This window comes from Scyliorhinus canicula, chromosome 12 (genome assembly GCF_902713615.1).
Source record: "Scyliorhinus canicula chromosome 12, sScyCan1.1, whole genome shotgun sequence".
NCBI classification, from domain to species: domain Eukaryota; kingdom Metazoa; phylum Chordata; class Chondrichthyes; order Carcharhiniformes; family Scyliorhinidae; genus Scyliorhinus; species Scyliorhinus canicula.
Genome location: NC_052157.1, coordinates 54282808 through 54308977, shown reverse-complemented (window position 1 = coordinate 54308977; position 26170 = coordinate 54282808). Strand labels below are relative to the sequence as shown.

At 52.0% G+C, this 26170-nt stretch overlaps 1 protein-coding gene across 1 annotated transcript in view; it reads left to right on the top strand.

Annotated features, from left to right (window-relative positions):
• LOC119974248 (IgGFc-binding protein-like) overlaps positions 1-17200 on the top strand; it is a 92657-nt gene extending 75457 nt beyond the window's left edge. The window contains exons 14-18 of the mRNA XM_038813016.1: positions 1468-2162; positions 10244-10443; positions 12239-12619; positions 14879-15174; positions 16976-17200. Of these exons, the coding sequence (XP_038668944.1) occupies positions 1468-2162; positions 10244-10443; positions 12239-12619; positions 14879-15174; positions 16976-16985 (1582 nt within the window). The 3' untranslated portion in view covers positions 16986-17200. The remainder of the gene's footprint in view (positions 1-1467; positions 2163-10243; positions 10444-12238; positions 12620-14878; positions 15175-16975) is intronic.
• The last annotated feature ends 8970 nt before the right edge of the window (positions 17201-26170 follow it).

Here is a 26170-nt window from a genome sequence, read left to right as displayed (position 1 = left end):
CCCTACAACCCTCTCTATCTCTGTAACCTCCTGCAGTCCCTACAACCCTCCCTACCTCTGTAACCTCCTCCAGCCCCTACAACCCTCTCTATCTCTGTAACCTCCTGCATTCCCTACAACACTCCCTATCTCTGTAACCTGCTCCAGCCCATTCAACCCACCCTATCTCTGTAACCTCCTCCAGCCCCTACAACCCTCCCTATCTCTGTAACCTCCTCCAGCCCCCACAATCCCACTTATGTCTGTAACCTCCTCCAACCCCTACAACCGTCATTGTATCACCCTAACCTCCTCCAGCCACCTACAATCATCCCTATCTCTGTAACCTCCTCCACTCCTACAATCCTCCCTATCTCTGTAACTTCCTCCAACCCCTACAATCTTCCCTATCTCTGTAACCTCCTCCAGCACCTACAATCCTCCCTATCTCTGTTACCTCCTCCAACCCCGACAATCCTCCCTATCTCTGTAACCTCCTCCAGCCCCTACAATCCTCCCTATCTCTGTAACCTCCTCCAGCCCCTACAACCCTCCCTATCTCTGTAACCTCCTACAACCCCTACAATCCTCTGAGATCGCTAGGCTTCTCCAATTATTGCCTCTCCCGATTCCCCGATTCCCATTGCTCCACCATTGGCGGCCGTGCTTCAGCTGCCTTGGCCCTGTCCTAGGCTCTGGAATTCCTTCCCTAAACCTCTCCGCCTCTCTCTCTATCTCTCTCTATCTTTCTCTCTTTCTCACTCTTCCCTTCTCTGTTGCTCTCTCTGTCTCTCTCTCTTTCGCTCTTTCTCTCTCTCGCTCTGTCTCTCTTGCTCCTTGTTTCTCACTTTCTGTTTCTCAATCTCTCTCTCTCTATCTCTCTCACTTTGTCTATCTGTCCCTCTCTCTCTCTCTCACACTGCCTCTCTGTCTCTCTCTCGCTCTGTCTTCTCTCGCTCTGTTCTCTCTGTCTCTCTCACTTTGTCCCTTTCATTGTGTGTCTCTCTCTCTCACTGTCTCTTTCACTCTGTGTGTCTCTCCCTCTGTGAATCTCGCTCTGTGAATTCTCTCTGTGTCTCTCTCTGTTTGTCACTCTGTCTCTTCTCTCGCTCTGTCTCTCTCTGTGTGATTCTCTGTCTGTCTCTCCCTCTATCTCTCTGAATTTCTCTCTCTCACTGCCTCTCTCCCTTTCTCTCTCTCTCACTGTCTTTCTCTCGCTCTGTCTCTCTTTCTCTCTGACCTCTCTGTCTTTCTCTGTCTCTCTCTCTGTCTCTTGCTCCATCTCTCTCTCTCTCTCTCTCTCTCTGTCTCTTGCTCCATCTCTCTCTCTCTCTCTCTCTCTCTCTGTCTCTGGCTCTGTCGGTCTCCCCCTTTTTCTGATTCTCTCTCGCTCTATCTCTCTCTTTGTCTCTCTCTCTCATTATGAGGCTTGGGGTCAGGTTTCTATTGAAAACAGCCTGGTGACGGGGACTTTTTATGATGTTCAAGATGGGTGTGGAAAGATAATTTGTTATTACTTTTGAATCTGCGTCCACTGTTCCTTTTGGGCGTTGAATTCTGGATCACAAGTCTGCCGTGGATGGTGATAACCTGGTTGCTCTGTGTCCCGCAGGTCGATGGCGAATTGTTCAATCTCCCCTTCCAGCTGCGCTGTAAGAGTGTAAAAGTGGTCCAGGAAGCTAACAAGATCGTCCTCAGCACAAAATTTGGTCTGCGGGTGACGTACGACACAGTGTATTTTGTGGCAGTGGTTGTCCCCAGCACCTACAAGGGGAAGCTGGGTGGTCTGTGCGGAAACTACAAGGGAGAAAAGAAGGATAAGTTCACCCTGCCCAATGGCAAGACGACCAAGGACGTGACGGTGTTTGGCTCGAGCTGGAAGGTGTTTGTCCGAGGGATGCAGTGCGACGACGGCTGCGGGGACCAGTGTCCAAAGTGCGAAGCGGGCAAGGCCTCCGTGTACAAGCAGGGCAAAGCCTGCGGCCTCCTCCGAGAGGCCAACGGGCCGTTTGCCGCCTGTGCCAAGGTGATTGACCCTGGAACGTTCATCGAGAACTGCGTGTACGACCTGTGCGAAGCCGATGGGCAAACTGAGGTACTCTGCAACAGCCTCCAAGCTTACGCCATCGCCTGCCAGGCGGCCGGTGTCCAGATCAAATCCTGGAGAAACAAGAACTTCTGTCGTGAGTATTGGATTATTCTGTGTGTACGGTGGGGACAGGGGAGAGACTGAGGGGTTGGGGGGGGGGGGGGGGGGGGCGGGGAGTTGCAGATGGAGGGAACCACCGCTCAAACTGGGTGCTGCACGCTCGTCCAGCTCACCAACTGAGACACTTATCAGTCGTAGCATAGAATACAAGGGCAAGGAGGTTACGTTGGAGCTGTGCAGAACATTGGTTAGGCTGCAGCTGGAGTACTGTGTGAGGTTCTGGTCACCTCACTATAGAAAGGAGGTGATTGTGCTGGAGAGGGGACAGAGGAGATTCACCAGGATGTTGCCTGGGATGGAGCATCTGGGCTATAAGGAGAGACTGGATAGGCTTAGATTGTTTTCTTTAGAGCACAGAAGGCTGAGGGGGAAGGGGGGTGGGGGGGGGGGGGTATGATTGAGGTGTATCAGAATATGAGGAGTTTGAACAGGGTAAATAGGCAGCAGTTGTTCCCCATGGTTGAGAGGTCAATCACAAGGGGCATAGGTTTAAGAGGGGCAGGAGATTCCGAGGGGATTTGAGAGCATAAAACACCTCCACATTCGAGGATGTGGGACAAGTGCTGGTAAATGGGATTCGCATGACACTAGAGGTAGTTATTGTCGGTGCAGACTCGATGGGCCGAAGGGCCTTTACTGTGCTGTACGACTCTGTGACTATAACCGCGAGGCGCTGAAGATGGATGGTCTCTCACCACCTCCTCCCACCCACTCAGGTCTCGGGGGAGGTGGGGGGTTGCTGTCAGGAGCCTCTGCATTGACTGTTCCTCCACTCTGAACCCTGGGCACAGGCTGCACAGCTCCACTCACCTGGAGCTGGGTGGGTCCATGGGTGACAATGCTAATTGGTCCTCCAACTCCTCTTCATGCCCCCCCCCATCAATCCTATCCCCATTACGAAGGGGTGTTGAGTCGAGATAAATTATAAAATCTCTATTCAGTTTACCTGGATCACGGGTAATGGGTGCTGGAGTACGCAGACCAGGACTGGAGATTGCATGTTCATCAAAGAATTAATTCTCGATTAGTACAAACTGAACAGCAACTGGGATATTCCCTTCAGAATGGTCTCAATTCAACCCAGCAACTATGTCTTTTTACCGAATAATCCTGCTTTAAATTTTGTTTTTTTGGAAAGACATTTTATTGAAGGCATTTTTAACATAGGCATATTCACAAAAATACAGAAGCCAACCGCAGGAACAGGTAATAGAGCAGGACCCCTCCCTCCCTGCACGCCGCCCCCCCCCCCCCCCCCACTCACCCCCTGCCGCCCCATATCCACCTCCCTTTCCCAATCTATCTCACCTCCCCCCAACAAAAAGTAAACTCACCCCCCCCCCCACCCAACTGATGACACCACACTCCTTCAGAAAGTCAATAAACAGCTTCGACTTCACGATGAATCCCTCCTCCACCCCCCCCCCCCCCCCCCCCCCCCCAATGGCGAACTAAACTTTTTCCAAACGCAAAGCTTCTGCCAAATCGCTCACCCACACCCCTGCCTTTGATGGCTCGGAATCCCGGCAACACGGCAATATCGGCCTATCCCCCCGCCTGAACTCCCGAATCCTCCGACACTCCAAATATAGTCACCTCTGGATTCGGAGCTACCCCCCCTGAAACTTTGACATTACGTCTGAAAATCCCTTCCGAAACTCCCTCAGCCTTAAACGTGGCCAAAGCATGTGTACATGGTTCGCTGGCCCCCCCTCCACACACAACGCCCACACATCCTCCACCCAGGGAAGAAGCGACTCATCCTGCACACCGTCATGTGGGCTCTATGCACCACCTTAAATTGGATAAGATTTAATCTAGCACACGATGAGGACGCATTCACCCTTGGCAAGGCTTCCCTCCACGCTCTGGCCCCTACGCCCTCCCTACCTCCTCCTCCAGGGGAGCACACTTGCAGCACTGGGGGCGCCAGTGTCGGAAAGGACGGCACCTACTTCCTCATAAAGTCCTGCAGACACCTGAACCTATTCCCCTTTGGTACCTGGTATGTCTCCTCGAGCTCTTCCAGGTCTGCAAACTTCCCTCCCACGAGCAAATCCCTGAAGTACTCTATCCCCACATGCCGCCACCCCTGGATCCTCGCATCCAATCCCGCCGCACAAACCTACGATTGTCGCAAATCGGCGCCCACAGTGACCCACCTTCCAATCCAAAGTGCTGTCGACACTGGTTCCAAACCCTCAGTGCTGATACCACCACCGGACCCGTGGAGAACCGAACTGGCAAGAGCAGGAGGGGCGCCAACAACGGTGCCGTCAAACCGCTCCTCTTATGCGAGGTCACCTCCATCCACCCCCATACCGACTGCTCCTCCTCCGCCCATTTCCAAACCATTGTAATGTTTGCTGCCCAGTAGTAATTCAACAAGCTCAGCAATACTAGCCGTCCCCCCCCCCCCCCCCCCCCCCACGTTGTTTCCTCTCCAACAAAACCCTCCTCACCCGTGGAACCTTCACTGCCCGCACAAATCTCAAAATCAATCCATTCACCATCCTGAAAAAGGAGATAGGAACAAAACTCAGGAGGTTCTGAAATCCAAACTAACCTTTGGCAGCACCGTCATCGTCACCATCTGCACCCGGCCCACCAAATATATCGGCAACTCATCCCACCTTTTGTAGTCCTCCTTCATTCCCTCCACCTGCTGTGCCAGGTTCAGCTTGTGCAGCTGGGCCTAACTCTGCGCCACCTGTATCCCCAAGATAGCCGAAAGCTCGCCCCCACCACCTGAAACAGCAACTCCCCCAGCTTCCTCTCCTGTCCGTGCATTATTTGGGAACACCTCGCTTTTCTGATGTTCAGCTTGTACCCCGAAAAGCAGCCAAATTCACCCAGAATCCCCATGATCCTATCGAAGCTCCCAACCGGGTCCTATAACAGGAGGTAATCTGTGTATAACGAAACTCAGTGTTTGACCCCTCACCCCTCCGTTCAATCCCCCTGCATCCTCTTGACCCCGAAGCGCCATTGCCAAAGGTTCTAACACCGGGCAAAGAGCTTCGGGGAGAGCAGGCACCCTTACCTTGACCCCCGGTGTAGCCCAAAATAATCTGAATTAACCTTGTTTGTCCAAACACTAGCCTTAGACGTCTTGTACAGCAATGAACCCAATCCACAAACTCCTGCCCAAACCCAAACTGCCCCAACAACTCAAACAGATATGCCCATTCAACCCAATCAAACACCTTCTCCGCGTCAATTGCCACCATCGTTTCCACTTCTCCGCCCTCCGAGGACATCATAATAACATTAAGCAGCCTCCGTACATTCGCTGACAGCTGCCGCCCCTTCATACACCTCGTCTGGTCCCCCACTATCACCCCTGGCACACAATGCGACGCCAGCACCTTCACCAACAACTTTGCGTCTACATTCAGTAGCAAAATCGGGCGGTATGACCCACACTGCACCAAGTCCTTATCCTTCTTTAAAATGAGCAACATAGAAGCCTGCGATAGCGTTGGGGGAGCTCCCTCCTCCCCATCGACTCATTATACATCCCAAAGAGCAGGGGTCCCAGCTCCTCCCCAAACATCTTTTAATACTCGGCTGGAAGCCCATCTGGCCTCGGGGCCTGCCCCGCCTGCATCGCCCCCACGCAATCCATCACCTTCCTCACCTAATCGGGGCCCCCTAAATCTACACCTTTGCCGAATACTCCAATCCAAACCCCTGTCCACAACGCCTTGTCCAAAACCAAGAAATCAACTCCAGTGGAGTACACCTGGTGCACGCGCGAGAAGTACGAAAGCTCCTTCGCCCTCGGCCTCTCAAACTGCCACCCCAACCCCTCCACCGATTCGCACCATAACCCCCAACTACTCCCTCGCTGTAGCCAAAACCTTCAGGGACACAGGGCATGACCGGTCTAATCTCCAATCCAGAACCACGTTAAAATCTCCCCCCATAATCAGCCGGTGGGTGTCCAGGTTCCGAATCTTCCCGAAAACCCACATCGGGAAATCCACATCGTCCTAGTTTGGGGCATAAACATTCACTCGCACCACAGGCAACCCCTTGAGCATCCTGCTCAACATCACAAACCTACCCCTAGGATCAGTTACAATACTGCCGACCTCCAAGGCCACCCTCTTGTTGACCAGCCCCGAATGGAGCATCTGTCCTACCCCAGCCCTTCCTCAACCTCGTCTGGTCCCCCAGTTTCAGGTGCATCTCCTGAAGAACCACACTGTCCGCCTTGAAACTCCTTAAATGTGTGAAAACGCGTGACTGTTTGACCGGCCCATTCATCCTCTCTTAACCAACTGCACCACACCATCAGCACCCACGTCAGCATCCCTCCCCAGACACCGCCCCCTCCCCCAAACTAAAAACATAAACAAAAACAACCACCCCTCCCCCATTCCTTCCTCCACTTCACTTCCATTAATTAGCCAACCAGCTGGCATGGTCGCCCCACTCGATGCCGCCTCCTTCCCCACGACCACCTTTCACCCGCAACTCCTACTCCTTCTCCTTTAGGCAGCAGGGTAGCATGGTGGTTAGCATAAATGCTTCACAGCTCCAGGGTCCCAGGTTCGGTTCCCGGCTGGGTCACTGTCTGTGCGGAGTCTGCACGTCCTCCCCGTGTGTGCGTGGGTTTCCTCCGGGTGCTCCGGTTTCCTCCCACAGTCCAAAGATGTGCGGGTTAGGTGGATTGGCCATGATAAATTGCCCGTAGTGTCCTAAAAAGTAAGGTTAATGGGGGGGTTGTTGGGTTACCGGTATAGGGTGGATACGTGGGTTTGAGTAGGGTGATCATTGCTCGGCACAACATCGAGGGCCGAAGGGCCTGTTCTGTGCTGTACTGTTCTATGTTTTATGTTCCTCAAAGCCAGTAAAAAACAAAAAACAAACACACTCATCCACTCTGCACCCATATTCATTCAGTAATAATAATAATCTTTATTAGTGTCAGAAGTAGGCTTACGTAACACTGCACAACAATCGGCCCGGCGTGCAAACCCACATTCCCCACTGCGGCAGCTCCAAAGTTCAGTGCCCGCGCACTCCTCCCAATCCAGAGTCTCTCATAAATTCATTTGCCTCCTCCGGCGTGTCAAAATGAAACTCTCGAATTCTGGTGTGTGACCCACAGACGAGCAGGAACCCTTGACCTCAGCCCCGCCTTGTAGAGGGCAGCCTTGATCCGATTATAACTGAGCCACCTCTTATTCCCCTTATCGAGAAAACAATGCAGCCGCACCACCATCGCCCTCAGCAGCTCCCATCTTCGGCCTCCTCCACAGTGCTCTGCGCGCTCGATCCACCTCGTGAGGACGGTCAAAGACCCCCCCCCCCCCCCCTCCCCCACCAATGTTTCCAACATACTCGCCACATACGGCCTGCGTTCCCTCGATCCCCTCAGGCAGCTCCACAATCCAGAGATTCTGCCTCCTGGAACGGTTCTCGAGGTCCTCCACCTTCTCCCTCAACCTCTTATGGCGATCCACCAAGACCGTCTCTGCCTCCAGCATGGACACCAGTCCTCAAGCTCTCCCACCGACTCCTCCACCTTCCGGAGTGCCAGACCTTCCCCTCCAGCCTCTGCTCCACTCTCAATAGCCGCTCAAAGCGGCTCCACCACCTTTACCAGGTCTTCTGAGGCCTCCAGTCTCTGCCGCAGGAACTTTGCATTCAAAGAGTCCACAAGCTGTTCGGCGGACCACTGGGCGAGCAACAGAGCCCCAGCACCCTCCGCCATCTTTTCCTGTGTAGCACCTCGATTAAACTTTCACTCAAGCTGCTGCTTTTTACTTGTTGCACTCCTTGTCTGGTAAACCGGACATCGGCCCCACCGGTGGAGTACTACAATTCCCCAGAGCTCATGTACCTCACACCAGCAAACACACCCGAAATCAGGTGAGAAAGGACCAAAACATTTTACATCGAGCAGGAGCCTCCAAATATGCAACCACTCACTCCATAGCCGCCACCGGAAGTCCTAATCCTGCTTTTAATGCTAACCTTTAATCCCACTATCTCCTCAGATCCCTAAATCCCCACCATCTCTTCTTCCAGTGTCCCTCAATCCCCACCTACCCACCTCCTCCCGTATCCCTCAATGCCCACCTACCCAAATTCACCACATATCCCTCAATCCCCACCTACCCACGTTCTCCTCGTATCTCTCAATTCCCACCTAGCCACCTCCTCCTGTATCACTCAATCCCCACCTACCCACCTTGTCCCCATATCGCTCAATCCTCACCTACCCACATTCTCCACATATCCCTAAATCCCCACCTACCCATGTTCTCCCGTATCCCTCAATCCCCACCTACTTACCTTCTCCCCGTATCCTTCAATCCCCACCTACCCATGTTCCCCCCCATCCTCAATCTCCACCAACCCACCTCCTCCTGTATCACTCAATCCCCACCTACCCAGCTTCCCCCGTATCCCTCAATCCCCACCGACCCACCTCCTTCTGTATCACTCAATCCCCACCTTGTCCCCATATCCCTCAATCCCCACCTTTCCACCCTCTCCCTGTATCCTTCAATCCTCACCTCCCCACCTTTTCCTGTATCCCTCAATCCCCATCGACCAACCTTCTCCCCGTATCCCGCAATCTCCGCCTACCAACCTTCGCCTCGTATTTCTCAATCCCAACCTACCAACCCCCTCCCATATCCCTCATTCCCCCACCTACCCACCTTCTCCTACCTACCATCTCCCTGTATCCCTCAATCCCCCACCTACCCACCATCTCTCCGTATCTCTCAATCCCCCACCTACCCACCATCTCCCCGTATCCCTCAATCCCCCACCTACCCACAATCTCTCCGTATCACTCAATCCCCCACCTACCCACCATCTCCCCGTATCCCTCAATCCCCCACCTACCTACCATCTCTCCGTATCCCTCAATCCCCCACCTACCCACCATCTCCTCGTATCACTCAATCCCCACCTACTCACCATCTCTCCGTATCTCTCAATCCTCCACCTACCCACCATCTCCCCATATCCCTCAATCCCCCACCTACCCACCATCTCCCCGCATCCCTCAATCCCCCACCTACTCACCATCTTTCCATATCTCTCAATCACCCACCTACGCACCATCTCTCCGTATCCCTCAATCCCCCACCTACCCACCATCTCCCCGTATCACTCAATCCCCCACCTACTCACCATCTCTCCGTATCCCTCAATCCCCCACCTACCCACCATCTCTCCGTATCCCTCAATCCCCCACCTACCCACCATCTCCCCGTATCCCTCAATCCCCCACCTACCCACCATCTCTCCGTATCCCTCAATCCTCCACCTACCCACCATCTCCCCGTATCCCTCAATCCCCCACCTACTCACCATCTCTCCGTATCTCTCAACCCCCCACCTACCCACCATCTCCCCGTAGCACTCAATCCCCCACCTACCCACCATCTCTCCGTATCCCTCAATCCCCCACCTACCCACCATCTCTCCGTATCTCTCAATCCCCCACCTACCCACCATCTCTCCGTATCTCTCAATCCCCCACCTACCCACCATCTCTCCGTATCCCTCAATCCCCCACCTACCCACCATCTCCCCGTATCACTCAATCCCCCACCTACCCACCATCTCCCCGTATCCCTCAATCCCCCACCTACCCACCATCTCCCCGTATCACTCAATCCCTCACCTACCCACCATCTCTCCGTATCCCTCAATCCCCCACCTACCCACCATCTCTCCGTATCTCTCAATCCCCCACCTACCCACCATCTCTCCGTATCTCTCAATCCCCCACCTACCCACCATCTCCCCGTATCACTCAATCCCCCACCTACCCACCATCTCTCCGTATCCATCAATCCCCCACCTACCCACCATATCTCCGTATCTCTCAATCCCCACCCATCCACCTTCTCAAACCCTCCACCTAGATTCAATGTTTCTGCAATTTTAACCCATGTCACCCTGGGGGACAGGTGAGCTCTGGGTCTGCGAATTTCCAGGAAACTGGGCCTGCCTTTGGGGAGTATCCCTGTCATCCTTTCCACTTTATAAGGATGTTCCTTTTTTTTCCCCTCCCCGTAGCTCTCTCTTGCCCAGTGAACAGCCACTATGAGCTCTGCGCTGATACCTGTGAAGCGACCTGTTCTGAAATAATTGCGCCAGGAGGCTGTGATGGAACGTGCTCCGAGGGTTGTCAGTGCGATGCTGGTTATGTCTTCAGTGGCAATGTGTGTGTTCCCATGGAAACCTGTGGCTGCATCAATGAAGGAAGATATTTCCAGGTAACCCACATTGCTGAGAATTCCACTATTTGTACCCCAGTCTGCCAGTGTGGAGGGAGCTTTACTCTGTATCTAACCCCGTGCTGTACCTGTCCTGGGAGTGTTTGATCGGGACAGTGTAGAGGGAGCTTTACTCTGTATCTAACACCGTGCTGTACCTGTCCTGGGAGTGTTTGATGGGGACAGTATAGAGGGAGCTTTACTCTGTATCTAACACCGTGCTGTACCTGTCCTGGGAGTGTTTGATGGAGACAGTGTAGAGGGAGCTTTACTCTGTATCTAACCCCAGGCTGTACCTGTCCTGGGAGTGTTTGATGGGGACAGTGTAGAGGGAGCTTTACTCTGTATCTAACCCCAGGCTGTACCTGTCCTGGGAGTGTTTGATGGGGACAGTGTAGAGGGAGCTTTACTCTGTATCTAACCCCGTGCTGTACCTGTCCTGGGAGTGTTTGATGGAGACAGTGTGGAGGGAGCTTTACTCTGTATCTAACCCCGTGCTGTACCTGTCCTGGGAGTGTTTGATGGGGACAGTGTAGAGGGAGCTTTACTCTGTATCTAACCCCGTGCTGTAGCTGTCCCAGGAGTGTTTGATGGGGACAGTGTAGAGGGAGCTTTACTCTGTATCTAACCCCGTGCTGTACCTGTCCTGGGAGTGTTTGATGGAGACAGTGTAGAGGGAGCTTTACTCTGTATCTAACCCCAGGCTGTACCTGTCCTGGGAGTGTTTGATGGGGACAGTGTAGAGGGAGCTTTACTCTGTATCTAACCCCGTGCTGTACCTGACCTGGGAGTGTTTGATTGGGACAGTGTAGAGGGAGCTTTACTCTGTATCTAACCCCGTGCTGTACCTGTCCTGGGAATGTTTGATGGGGACAGTGTAGAGGGAGCTTTACTCTGTATCTAACCCCGTGCTGTACCTGTCCTGGGAGTGTTTGATGGGGACAGTGTAGAAGGAGCTTTACTCTGTATCTAACCCTGTGCTGTACCTGTCCTGGGAGTGTTTGATGGGGACAGTGTAGAGGGAGCTTTACTCTGTATCTAACCCCGTGCTGTACCTGTCCTGGGAGTGTTTGAAGGGGACAGTGTAGAAGGAGCTTTACTCTGTATCTAACCCTGTGCTGTACCTGTCCTGGGAGTGTTTGATGGGGACAGTGTAGAGGGATATTTACTCTGTATCTAACCCTGTGCTGTACCTGTCCTGGGAGCGGTAATGGGACAGTGTAGAGGGAGCTTTGCAGAGGGGAACACGGGTTGAAGAGAATCGATAAAAGAACGGGGGGGGGAGATGAGGAGAATTTTTATTTCACACACACCGAGTTGTTGTGATCTGGAAGGTGCTGTCTGAAAGGGCGGAGGAAGCAGATTCAACGGGAACTTTCAAAAGGGGCAATTGGAGAAATACTGGAAATGGGAAATTTGCAGGAATGTGGGGGTGAAGAGCAGGGGGGTGAGCGGGGACAAATTGGATAGATCTTTCAAAGAGACTGCACAGACAGGCTGGACCGAATTGGGGAGAAAATGTGGGATCACTCTGACAGGGAGTGGGGGGGGAATGTGGGCCTTGCACCAACAGGCAGTGATTGTGGTGATCATGTTGATGTATTTAAGGGGGGGAAGCTGAATAAACACATGTGGGAGAGAGGAATAGAAGAATATGATGATGGGGGCAGGGGGGTGGGGTTGAAGAAGAAGGTGGGTGTTGGCTCATATGAAACGGCGATCTATTGGATGGAATGGGCTCTTCCAGAGCTCCGATTTGATGGTATGTTACAGGCCTGTTCTCCATTGCTTTCAGGCGGGGGAGACTATCTTCACACGGAACTGTGTGGAAAAGTGTACCTGCTACCTCACTGGCGCGGTGATTTGCGAGAAGGTGACCTGCCCGGCAAGTGAGATCTGCGATCTTAGGAATGGGGTGCGAGGCTGCTACAGCAAGAGAGGTGTCTGCTCAATCATGGGGGGCCAGAAGCTGGACACCTTCAATGGCAAGGCCGCAGAGGTCCAAGCACCAGGGATATATGAGGTGGCCGCGATCTGCGACCAACACTCAGCGGAGTGGTTCCGAGCACTGGTCGAGTTCAAGGTCTGCAGCAAGCATGGGAAGCTGGGCGCCGTGGCCATCTATGTGTATTTTGAGGGTGCCTTCATCGCTGTGACTGAGGAGAAGACCATTTGGGTAAGCACCAGGTCCGGAGACTCCATGGGCTCACTCCATGTGGTCCATTGTATTTTGCAAATGTCGTACCTAATTTGTGCAAAAGATAGCTCCAGTAAAGAACCTCTAGTGACCATCCCTCTGAGGAGTCCATCTCTCCTACGAAGTGACCACCTCCCCCACCATGGTGACCATCCATTTCCTTCACCCTGAATTGACCAATCCCTTATTCCCCATCAATGAGGTGACCATCACCCCTGCCATTGCATTCCCCTGCCCCCAAGAAGTGACCATGACCCCCCCCCCCACAAGTGACCGTTGCTCAACCCCCAAAAATGACCATTCTCCCACCAGGATTACATCCCCTGCATTGGGTTGTCCTTGAGGGGGTTCATCTGACCCTAGGGCGCTTCACCGCTCTGTTGGTGTGGGCTGGAGGAGCTACACTATGTGTGTCTGGGGGTGGGGTTGGGAGTGTGTGTGTGTGTGTGTGTGTGTGTGAATAGACAGAGCAACGGAATAATAATAATAATGACGGACGGACAGCAGAACGGACAGATGATTGGATGTATAGATGGGTGGTGAATGGAGGCACAAATTGGAGAGATAGCTGGTTAATGGGTTGGTGGACAGAGGAGCACCCTGAATAGATAGATGGGTGCTTGATGGATGGAGGGTCAAATTGGATAGATTGATAGATAGGCAATGAATGGAGGGACAGATTGGATGGACAGATGGGTGATGGATGGATGGCGGGAAGGGTGCTGGGTGGATGGAGAGAGAGATTAGATGGGTGCTGGGTGGATGGAGGGATAGATTGGATGGATAGATGGGTGATGGATGGATGGCGGGAAGGGTGCTGGGTGGATGGAGAGAGAGGTTAGATGGGTGCTGGGTGGATGGAGGGATAGATTGGATGGATAGATGGGTGATGGATGGATGGTGTTATGGGCCAGGGTTTAGAGAACCCCAAAGTATATCATGGAGTTCACCTAACCCACAGCTTTTAATAGATTGTGGTATGAGGAGCACACGGCCCACTCTACAGGTATGGTACAGCAGAAATGGAAAATAATTTTTTTAAAGCAAAACAATGTTTATTCTATGAACTCAAGTTAATCTTTTTAAAACATACAGTGAACATCTTAGCAACCATTAATTCAAACACAACCCCCAAAGAATACAACACCAAGTAATCCTTTAAGTTTTCCTTTTAACATCCATAAGACTTAAAAAAAGAACTTTTAACAGAAGCACATCAGGTTAAAGTCACTACTGAGAGCAGGTATTAGTTTTAATCACCAAAGGATCGATTTACAGTTTTTAGATCACAGAGAGATTCATGCCCCTTCTGACTGTGACTGCAGCTATCCAGCTCTGAAAACAAAATTAAAACACACCCTGCAGCAAACAGCCTAAAACAAAAGTAAAAAGCTGACAGACAGCCCAGCTCCACCCACCCTCTGACATCACTGCAATAATAAACACGCATTTCTTAAAGGTACTCTCACATGACAATGGAGAGACAGATTGGGTGGAGAGATGGGTGCTGGGTGGAGGGATAAGTTGGATGGATAGATGGGTGATAGGTGGATGAATGGAGGGATAGATTGGATGACTAGGTGGGTGATGGATGGATGGAGGGATAGATTGGATGAATAGATGGGTGATCGATGGAGGGATAGATTGGATGAATAGATGGTTGATGGATGGAGGGATAAGTTGGATGGATAGATGGGTGATAGGTGGATGAATGGAGGGATAGATTGGATGGATAGATGGGTGGTGGATGTATGGAGAGATAAATTGAATGAATAGATGGGTGCTGGATAGATGGAGGGATAGATTGGATGAATAGATGGGTGATGGATGGATGGAGGGACAGACTGGATGACTAGATGGGTGATGGATGGATGGATGGAGGGACAGACTGGATGAATAGATGGGTGATGGATGGATGGAGTGACAGATTGGATGGCTAGATGGGTGATGGATGGAGGGATGAATGGATAGAGGGACAGACTGGATGAATAGATGGGTGATGGATGGATGGAGTGACAGATTGGATGGCTAGATGGGTGATGGATGGAGGGATGAATGGATGCAGGGACAGACTGGATGAATAGATGGGTGATGGATGAATGAAGGAACAGATTATATGGATAGATGTGGGATTGTTGGATGCACAGCGGGACAGGTGATTGGATTGATCGATGAATGGAGGAGTGATAGACATGGCAGATTATCCAAGTTGTGTAATGCCACCTTTTCCTGCCTCAGGTGAATGGACACCAAGTCAAACAAGACCAACTGCCATTCAAAGCCACCTCCAAAGTGACCATCAGGGTTGAACAGGGAGCAGTGATCGTGCAGCACTCTGCCAAGGTTGAGCTGATATTCCGGGGATTTGGGGATTTCACTGTGACTCTGGCTGACACATTCAGGAACCAGCTGTGTGGCGCATGTGGAAAGTTTGATGGCAGCAGCAATGGCGAGTTGAGGATGCCCGATGGGAAGGTCACTACTGACATTCAGCAGTACTTCAGGGCATGGCTGGCAAAGGAGTTCTCGAGCTGGTAAGTCTCCATACCAGGGCATTTGCCACACCACACTTCTTCCCTATGTATATGTATCTCTCTCTCTCTCCCACCCTCTCTTTCTGTCTCTCTGTATCTCTCCACCCCCTCTCCCCTTCACGGGTATGTTCCTCTCTCCTCTCTATTCCCCCTATCGCTCTCTCCCCTCATATCATTACCTCCATCTCGCTCTTCCCCTCCTGTCATCCCTCCATCACTCTCTTCCCATCTTTCTCGCCCCTCTGTGTCTGCATATCTCCCTCTCCAACTATATCTCTCTCTCTTCCCCTTTTTGCATGTGTGTGTCTCTCTCTCTCCCCTCCCATCATTCGTCCATCTCTCACTGTCTCTCCCCTTCTGTCTCTCCCCATCTCTCTCTTCCCTTCTGTATCAATTTCCCTCCTCCGTCTCTCCCTTGTTGCACAGTTTCTCTCCCTTCCTTTGTACGTGTGCGTGTGTGTGTCTCTCCCTCCCTCTCTTCCTGTCCCTGCTCTCCACTCCCTCTCTCTGCCTGAGATTAGAATTTGTTTGAAGGGGTGACAGAGTAAGCTGATCGGGGAGTGTCTGAGCTCCAGAATGAATATGATGAAGACCCTCAATAAAAAAAATATTTCCTGCAGCAGAAACTGAAGCCAAATGATTGGTCAGGTTCGGAGACTGGTTGAACTATTTTGGTAGTTTCAACTAATTAAAATAAATTAAATGCAGTGGGGGGGGGGGAGGCCACCACAAACCTGCACATCCGTGAGACTAGCCCACCTCTCCGCGAACCATGAGAAACGGAGGTGCGGATGCGGAGACTGGTTGAGCAACAGGATACAGAGTTGGGATGAAGGGCAGCTCCACTAATTGACAAGATGTGAGTCGTGGAGCTCCACAAGGCCACGTGTTGGTCCTCAGATATTCGTTAACGGCTCAGATAATGAGATCGAAAGCCAAACAGCCAGATTTGCTGACGACATAAAGATAGAGTCAGAAAGTCATCATACAGCACAAATAGAGGCCCTTCAGCCCACCCTGCCTATGCTAACCATCTAATACCAATGTGTGCTAATCCCATTTGCCAGCACTTGGTCTGCAGCCCACTACATCTTGGCGATTCAAGTGCTCGTCTGGATGCTTCTTTAATGTCGTGATAGTACCTGCCTCCTCAACCCTCTCAGGCAGTGTGTTCCACCCCCCTCAGTGCCCCTCTAAACCACTAACTCCTCACTTTAAACCTATGCCCTCTGGTTTTAGACATCTCTGCCATGAGGACAAGATGTTTACGATGTACCCTACCTATGCCTCTCATAACTCTGTGAACTCTCTATCAGATCCCCCCCCCCCCCCCCCCCCACTCCAGGGAAAACCAACTCAGCCTATCCACTCCCTCAGATAGGTGGTAATGTAAGCAGTGTAGTGAAAATAACAGGCAGCGAATGATAGATCAGGTCACAGGTCGACGTTAACGAATCGATTTCAATGTCGGAAAATGTGAGGTCACCCGTCTTGAAATTAAGAAGGGTTCAAAATGGTGCAAAGCCGAGATAGTGTGGAGGTCCAGACAGACGTTTGTGTCAGGGGTTCAAATACACAGCTACACAACTGTGCAAACAGCTGCACAGAATAATCCAGTTGATGCCATAAGTAATTGTCTGACCTCTATTTCTGGGCCTGGCCATCGTGTTCTGTACCTTGACTCAATTGAGAACCCCTTTATTAATTTTAAAAACCTTGAACAGGGTCACCCGTCAATCTCCACTTACAATTGTTTTCAATTCCAATTGAATAATTTCTACCTTATATTTTTTATTTACAGTTCAATTTAAGAAGCGTCGCCAAGTCTCAGAATGAAGCTGCTCTGAAGACGTAACGCATTCTCTGCCACTTTAAAAGCCCTGCCAATTCTATTCTGACCAATGAATATGTTCGGAGTTGAACCAGGGAATCAAGTTGAAGGAATTCCATAAATTGAAGGAGGGTGTGGGTTAATCTTACTGTACAAACGGCATCAAATAAAATGAGATTTTTGCTCTGTTTAAAATCAGGTCTCTGAGTTTTTTAAATTCGCTGGGAGATATCTCACAACATTGGGACATGCACAGCGGACACATTAAAGTGATGGGATGTTAAAGGGTGCGGGGAGTGAGGGGAAAGAATGGGATTAGACTGGGTGGGATATTAAAAAGGGTGTGGGGAGTGAGGGGGAGAGTAGGATTAGACTGGGTGGGATATTAAAGGGTGTGGGGAGTGAGGGGAAAGAATGGGATTAGACTGGGTGGGATATTAAAGGGTGTGGAGAGTGTGGGGAAAGAATGGGATTAGTCCATGTCCATAGATCCCTGAAAGTTGCCACCCAGGTTGAGAGGGTTGTTAAGAAGGCGTACGGTGTGGTAGCTTTTATTGGTAGAGGAATTGAGTTTCGGAGCCATGAGGTCATGTTGCAGTTGTACAAAACTCTGGTGCGGCCGCATTTGGAGTATTGTGTGCAGTTCTGGTCGCCACATTATAGGAAGGATGTGGAAGCATTGGAAAGGGTACAGAGGAGATTTACAAGAATGTTGCCTGGTATGGAGGGAAGATCATATGAGGAAAGGCTGAAGGACTTGAGGCTGTTTTCGTTAGAGAGAAGAAGGTTAAGAGGGGACTTAATTGAGACATACAAGATGATCAGAGGATTAGATAGGGTGGACAGTGAGAGCCTTTTTCCTCGGATGGTGATGTCTAGCGCGAGGGGACATAGCTTTAAATTGAGGGGAGATAGATATAGGACAGATGTCAGAGGTAGGTTCTTTACTCAGAGAGTAGTAAGGGCGTAGAATGCCCTGCTTGCAACAGTAGTGGACTCGCCAACACTAAACGTATTCAAATGGTCATTGGATAGGCATATGGACGATAAGAGAATAGTGTAGAGGGACTTTAGAAGGGTTTCACAGGTGGGCGCGACATCGTGGGCCGAAGGGCCTGTACTGCGCTGTAATGTTCTATGTTCTATGTAGACTGGGTGGGATATTAAAGGGTGCTGGGAGTGATGGATTGGGATTAGACTGGATGGGATATTAAAGGGTGTGGGGAGTGAGGGGAAAGAATGGGATTAGACTGGGTGGGATATTAAAGGGTGAGGGGGAGAGTGGGATGAGACTGGGTGGGATATTAAAAGGTCTGGGAAGTGAGGGGGAGAGTGGGATTAGACTGGCTGGGATATTAAAAGGTGTGGGGAGTGAGAGGTAGAGTGCGATTAGACTGGCTGGGATATTAAAAGGTGTGGGGAATGAGGGGGAGAGTGGGATTAGACTGTGTAGGATATCAAAGGGTGAGGGGAAAGAATGGGATTAGACTGGGTGGGATATTAAATGGTGTGGGGAGTGAGGGGGAAAGTGGGATTAGACTGGCTAGGATATTAGGGGTGTGGTGAGTGAGGGGGAGAGTGAGATTTGATTGGGTGGGATATTAAAGGGTGCGGGAGTGAGGGGGATTAGACTGGGTGCGATATTAACGGGTGTGGGGAGTGAGGGGGATTAGACTGGGTGGGATATTAAAGGGTGTGGGGAGAGTGGGATTAGACTGGGTGGGATATTAAAGGGTGCGGGGAGAGTGGGATTAGATTGGGTGGGATATTAAAGGGTGTGGGGAGTGAGGGGGATTAGACTGGGTGGGATATTAAAGGGTGTGGGGAGTGAGGGGGATTAGACTGGGTGGGATATTAAAGGGTGCGGGGAGTGAGGGGGATTAGACTGGGTGGGATATTAAAGGGTGCGGGAGTGAGGGGGATTAGACTGGGTGGGATATTAACGGGTGTGGGGAGTGAGGGGGATTAGACTGGGTGGGATATTAAAGGGTGTGGGGAGAGTGGGATTAAACTGGGTGGGATATTAAAGGGTGCGGGGAGAGTGGGATTAGATTGGGTGGGATATAAATGGGTGTGGGGAGTGAGGGGGATTAGATTGGGTGGGATATTAAAGGGTGTGGTGAGTGAGGGGGATTAGACTGGGTGGGATATTAAAGGGTGCGGGGAGTGAGTGGGGATTAGACTGGGTGGGATATTAAAGGGTGCGGGGAGTGAGGGGGATTAGACTGGGTGGGATATTAAAGGGTGTGGGGAGTGAGGGGGATTAGACTGGGTGGGATATTAAAGGGTGCGGGAGTGAGGGGGATCAGACTGGGTGGGATATTAAAGGGTGTGGCGAGTGTGTGGGATTAGACTGGGTGGGATATTAAAGGGTGCGGGGAGTGAGGGGGATTAGACTGGGTGGGATATTAAAGGGTGCGGGGAGTGAGGGGGATTAGACTGGGTGGGATATTAAAGGGTGCGGGGAGTGAGGGGGATTAGACTGGGTGGGATATTAAAGGGTGTTGGTAGTGAGGGGGATTAGACTGGGTGGGATATTAAAGGGTGCTGGGAGTGAGGGGGATTAGACTGGGTGGGATATTAAAGGGTGTGGCGAGTGTGTGGGATTAGACTGGGTGGGATATTAAAGGGTGCGGGGAGTGAGGGGGATTAGACTGGGTGGGATATTAAAGGGTGCGGGGAGTGAGGGGGATTAGACTGGGTGGGATATTAAAGGGTGCGGGGAGTGAGGGGGATTAGACTGGGTGGGATATTGAAGGGTGCGGGGAGTGAGGGGGATTAGACTGGGTGGGATATTGAAGGGTGTGGGGAGTGATGGGGATTAGACTGGGTGGGATATTGAAGGGTGCGGGGAGAGTGGGATTAGACTGGGTGGGATATTAAAGGGTGTGGCGAGTGAGGGTGGATTAGACTGGGTGGGATATTAAAGGGTGCGGGGAGTGAGGGGATTAGACTGGGTGGGATATTAAAGGGTGCGGGGAGTGAGGGGGATTAGACTGGGTGGGATATTAAAGGGTGTTGGTAGTGAGGGGGATTAGACTGGGTGGGATATTAAAGGGTGCTGGGAGTGAGGGGGATTAGACTGGGTGGGATATTAAAGGGTGTGGCGAGTGTGTGGGATTAGACTGGGTGGGATATTAAAGGGTGCGGGGAGTGAGGGGGATTAGACTGGGTGGGATATTAAAGGGTGCGGGGAGTGAGGGGGATTAGACTGGGTGGGATATTGAAGGGTGCGGGGAGTGATGGGGATTAGACTGGGTGGGATATTGAAGGGTGCGGGGAGTGATGGGGATTAGACTGGGTGGGATATTGAAGGGTGTGGGGAGTGATGGGGATTAGACTGGGTGGGATATTGAAGGGTGCGGGGAGAGTGGGATTAGACTGGGTGGGATATTAAAGGGTGTGGCGAGTGAGGGTGGATTAGACTGGGTGGGATATTAAAGGGTGCGGGGAGTGAGGGGATTAGACTGGGTGGGATATTAAAGGGTGCGGGGAGTGAGGGGGATTAGACTGGGTGGGATATTAAAGGGTGCGGGGAGTGAGGGGGATTAGACTGGGTGGGATATTAAAGGGTGCGGGGAGAGTGGGATTAGATTGGGTGGTATATTAAAGGGTGCGGGGAGTGAGTGGGATTAGACTGGGTGGGATATTAAAGGGTGTGGCGAGTGTGTGGGATTAGACTGGGTGGGATATTAAAGGGTGCGGGGAGTGAGGGGGATTAGACTGGGTGGGATATTAAAGGGTGTGGCGAGTGTGTGGGATTAGACTGGGTGGGATATTAAAGGGTGCGGGGAGTGAGGGGGATTAGACTGGGTGGGATATTAAAGGGTGCGGGGAGTGAGGGGGATTAGACTGGGTGGGATATTAAAGGGTGCGGGGAGTGAGGGGGATTAGACTGGGTGGGATATTAAAGGGTGCGGGGAGTGAGGGGGATTAGACTGGGTGGGATATTAAAGGGTGCGGGGAGTGAGGGGGATTAGACTGGGTAGGATATTAAAGGCTGCGGGGAGTGAGGGGGATTAGACTGGGTGGGATATTAAAGGGTGCGGGGAGTGAGGGGGATTAGACTGGGTGGGATATTAAAGGGTGCGGGGAGTGAGGGGGGTTAGACTGGGTGGGATATTAAATGGTGTGTATTATTTCATTTTGCAATCTGTACTTTAATTGATTTCAGCCTTCCCAATTTTCCAGCTATTACCAGGTTAGATAGTGAATTGACTTATTTTCATTCCGGACTCAACCAATTAAGGTAAATGTTGGAATTTTCATTAAAGGGGAAATATGCACTTCAAAACTCTGGCTGTACCTTTTACACATTCAGCCCCGTGACCTGGCCGTTGGAGATGATGCTATTCGAGACTCCATCTATGCAATGACCCCACTTGTGGAGGTGAGCACGCGGTTCTTGCTCCGTCAGCTTTCAGCGCTCACCAAACACTGAAACCTCATGGAACCCCAGCCTTTAATCCCTGGGTGACAATTATACCTCCGTCAGAGTCCTTTCCCAGTCTGATCACAGGCTCTCGCTGCTGTTGAGTTTAATTAATTGGTTCTCAACCATGGCCGCTACCTAACCTCATTATCTTAGACAGGAATGGAATGGGTGGACACTTCCCAAGACCCTCGCCAGTCTGTTTGATTGCGGGAATGGGTGAGGTTGGGGTGTGGCTGTGAGGGGGAGTGGGGTGTAGAATATGGCAGGGGGAGGCCCAGACATCATTTTCCCACAGGTATGAATTTACGGTGGGATCTTGTGAAGTCGCCCCGCGGCTTGGAAAACCCGTAAGAGGCCGGTGTGAACATTATCTGCATCTCGTTAATCAGATGCAATGAAGGCCCACCCATCAACGCCAGTTTCTCTGCCATTCCAGCAAGAAAACTCGCCTGCGCAAAACATGTCTGGACAAACATGGCGTGCCAACGTCGGGAATCACCTGAAAATGGCTCGGGTCACCTGCGGAGTATGGTATGGAGGCAGCCCGCTACCCTGGACCTCAAAACGGCACAGCAGTGGGTGGGTGAGGTGGAGCAGAGTGGGGAGCAACAACAGGGGGACACGGTGGGGCAGCACGGTAGCACAGTGGTTAGCACAGCTGCCTCACAGCTCCAGGGGCCCAGGTTCAATTCCGGCCTCGGGTGACTGTGGAGTTTGCATTATTTCCCCGTGTCTGCGTGGGTTTCCTCCGGGTGGTCCGGTTTCCTCCCACAGTCCAAAAAATGTTCAGATTAGGTGGATTGGCCATAATGGATTTGAGCCTTAGTGTCCAAAAGGCAAGGTGGGGTTACGGAGATAGGGTGGAAGTGTGGGTTTAAGTAGGCGCTCTTTCCAAGGGCCATTGCAGACTCGATGGGCCAAATGTCCTCCTTCTGCACTGTAAATTCTATGAATCAATGACATCCCACATTCAGTGTCCTAGAGGGGGTCCTACTCCGAGCCTCGGGATGTTCCCGGAGATACATCTTCATTCTCAGGAGATCCATCTTGTCCCTGCAGTGGTGGGTCAGTGATGGTGGGTGACTGTTCAACACGGTGTCCGCACACGACAGTGCACCACCGCGGAATATGACGTAAAACACCCGAGCACAGGATTAATGAGGGGTCGGGGATCTGGAAGATTTGGCATGTTTTCCATGTCCAGCCTCTGTGGCGGGAAACACTCCACTTTCCCAACCCCGCCGTGACTCTAACTCTTAATTACACAAATCACCTAATTACTGGACCCCGAGTTAAACCTTTAAACATCTCGGACAGGTCGACAGAGATATAGGGCGCGATTCTCCGCTCCTCACGCTGCGTGGGAGAATCGCGGGAGGGCCCCCCGACAGTTTTCACGCCCCCTCGTGCCCCCCGCGATTCTTCCCCCCCCCCCCCCCCCCCCCCCCCCCCGGCTCGGAAGAAGAACCGGAGCTCGCCGTTTTTTTCACGGCGACTGCCAATTCTCTGACACGGATGGGCCGAGCGGCCTGCCGTTCCGCGACCAATTCACGACGGCGGCAACCGCACCTGATCGCTGGCGTCGTGAAACGGGTGTGGAGATGCCCATTTGGGGCTTGTAGGGGGCCTAGTCACGCCGGGAGGGGAGAATAGGGGGCTAGGAGCGGCCTCCGAAGTCGTCGTGAAACTCGGCCGAGTTCACGATGGCCCTCCCGATTTTTCCCGGGAGCGGAGAATTCCGCCCAAAGCCAACGAGCAAACGAGCGCGCTCCGTAAATCTCGGCCGCGGGGGCGTCGCGCCAAGAATGACGCGGCCGGTGTGCCCAATGACGTCAGCCGCACATGCAGAGGTTAGCCAGTTCCAACTCGCGCATGCGCGGCTGATGTCATGACGCTGACGGCACGAACCCGTGCATGCGCGGTGGCCGTCTTTCCCCTCAGCCGCCCCGCAAGACGTGGCAGCTTGATCTTACGGGGTGGCGGAGAGGAAATAGTGCGTCCGATTTGGACGCCGGCCCGACAATCAGTGGGCACCAATCGCGGGCCTGTCCCCTCCCGAGCACAGTCGTGGTGCTCTTTCCTTTCTGGGCCACCTACAAGCCCCAAACGGGCTTCTCACTCCCGTTTCACGACGGCAGCGACCAGGTGTGTTTGCCGCCGTCGTGAAACGGCCGTGAACGGCAGGCCGCTCGGCCCATCCGGGTCGGAGAATCACCAGTCGCTGTGAAAAACGGCAAGTGCCGCTTCTTCCGAGCGGGGTTGGGAGAATTGCGGGGAGCGCGAGGGGGGCGTGAATTTTGTTGGTGGGCCCGCCCGCGATTCTCCCACACGGCGTGGGGAGCGGATAGTCGCGCCCAAAGTCTCTCAATTAGCAAACAACATCAGAGTTTATTAAATACAGGATGAAGCAAAGCGGCTGACTAAGAATACATTCATAAACTACAGACCACCTGGCCGGCCTTTTCCAGCATTTCACACTGACAGAAGATTCCGGTCCCATTGGTGTGATCGGAGATTTTGATGGTGCGCAGATCCCGCAGGTGGGTGACGGCGTGTTTTCAAATGGCAAGCCTGCCTGGAAGAAATGCAAAGTGATCTCAACCTTGCTCGGCAACAGGAAATATGACTGTGTGTCAGTATAAAACTGTACCGGAGTCCTCACCAACAGGAAATCTGACTGTATGTCAGTATAAAACTGTACCGGAACCCTCACCAACAGGAAATCTGACTGTGTGTCAGTATAAAACTGTACCGGAACCCTCACCAACAGGAAATCTGACTGTGTGTCAGTATAAAACTGTACCGGAGCCCTCACCAACAGGAAATCTGACTGTCAGTATAAAACTGTACCGGAGTCCTCACCAACAGGAAACTGACTGTCAGTATAAAACTGTACCGGAGTCCTCACCAATAGGAAATCTGACTGTGTGTCAGTATATCCAGCAGAGGGCAGCAGAGCAGAGCTACTGATCAGCTGTTCTGGGGAAATTTGCATACGTGCAGTGCAGTCAGCCTAATTTGAAGGTGTACCTGCGAAAGAGACCCGAGGAGTTTGAGTGAAGGCAAGCATCCAGCCGAGGGCAGCAGAGCAGAGCTACTGATCAGCTGTTCTGGGGAAATTTGCATACGTGCAGTGCGGTCAGCCTAATTTGAAGGTGGTTTGTGGAGGGGCTGTTGTCAAGTGACAGCTGATTTCATCTGTGGGAAGTGCACCCAACTCCAGCTCCTCAAAAACCGTGTTAGGGACCTGGAGCTTGAGCTGGATGAACTTCGGATCATTCGGGAGGCAGAGGAGGTCATAGATAGGAGCTTCAGGGAAGTAGTTACACCAAAGACTGGAGATAGATGGGTAACTGTAAGAGGGACTGGGAAGAAGCAGTCAGTGCAGGGACCCCCTGCGGTCATTCCCCTGAATAACAAGTATACCGTTTTGGATACTTGTGGGGGGGGACGACTTACCAGGGGTAAGCCATGGGGTACGGGCCTCTGGCACGGAGTCTGTCCCTGTTGCTCAGAAGGGAAGGGGGGAAAGGAGTAGAACATTAGTAATTGGGGACTCAATAGTCAGGGGCACAGATAGGAGATTTTGTGGGAGCGAGAGAGACTCACGTTTGGTATGTTGCCTCCAGGTGCAAGGGTACGTGATGTCTCGGATCGTGTTTTCCGGGTCCTTAAGGGGGAGGGGGAGCAGCCCCAAGTCGTAGTCCACATTGGCACTAACGACATAGGTAGGAAAGGGGACAAGGATGTCAGGCAGGCCTTTAGGGAGCTAGGATGGAAGCTCAGAGCGAGAACAGAGTTGTTATCTCTGGGTTGTTGCCCGTGCCACATGATAGTAAGACGAGGAATAGGGAGAGAGAGCAATTAAACACATGGCTACAGGGATGGTGCAGGTGGGAGGGATTCAGATTTCTGGATAACTGGGGCTCTTTCTGGGGAAGGTGGGACCTCTATAGACAGGATGGTCTACATCTGAACCTGAGGGGCACCAATATCCTGGGGGGAGATTTGTTAGTGCTCTTTGGGGGGGTTTAAACTAATTCAGCAGGGGCATGGGAACCTGGATTGTAGTTTTGGGGTACGGGAGATTGAGAGTATAGAGGTCAGGAGCACAGATTTGACTTCGCAGGAGGGTGCGAAGGTAGGTGGTTTGAAGTGTGTCTACTTCAATGCCAGGAGTATACGAAATAAGGTAGGGGAACTGGCAGCATGGGTTGGTACCTGGGACTTCGATGGTGTGGCCATTTCAGAGACATGGATAGAGCAGGGACAGGAATGGTTGTTGCAGGTTCCGGGGTTTAGGTGTTTTAGTAAGCCCAGAGAAGGGGGCAAAAGAGGGGGAGGTGTGGTGCTGCTAGTCAAGGACAGTATTACGGTGGCGGAGAGGATGCTAGATGGGGACTCTTCTTCTGAGGTAGTATGGGCTGAGGTTAGAAACAGGAAAGGAGAGGTCACCCTGTTGGGAGTTTTCTATAGGCTACCTAATAGTTCTAGGGATGTAGAGGAAAGGATGGCGAAGATGATTCTGGAAAAGAGCGAAAGTAACAGGGTAGTTGTTATGGGAGACTTTAACTTTCCAAATATTGACTGGAAAAGATATAGTTCGAGTACATTAGATGGGTCGTTCTTTGTACAATGTGTGCAGGAGGGTTTCCTGACACAATATGTTGACAGGCCAACAAGAGGCGAGGCCACATTGGATTTGGTTTTGGGTAATGAACCAGGCCAGG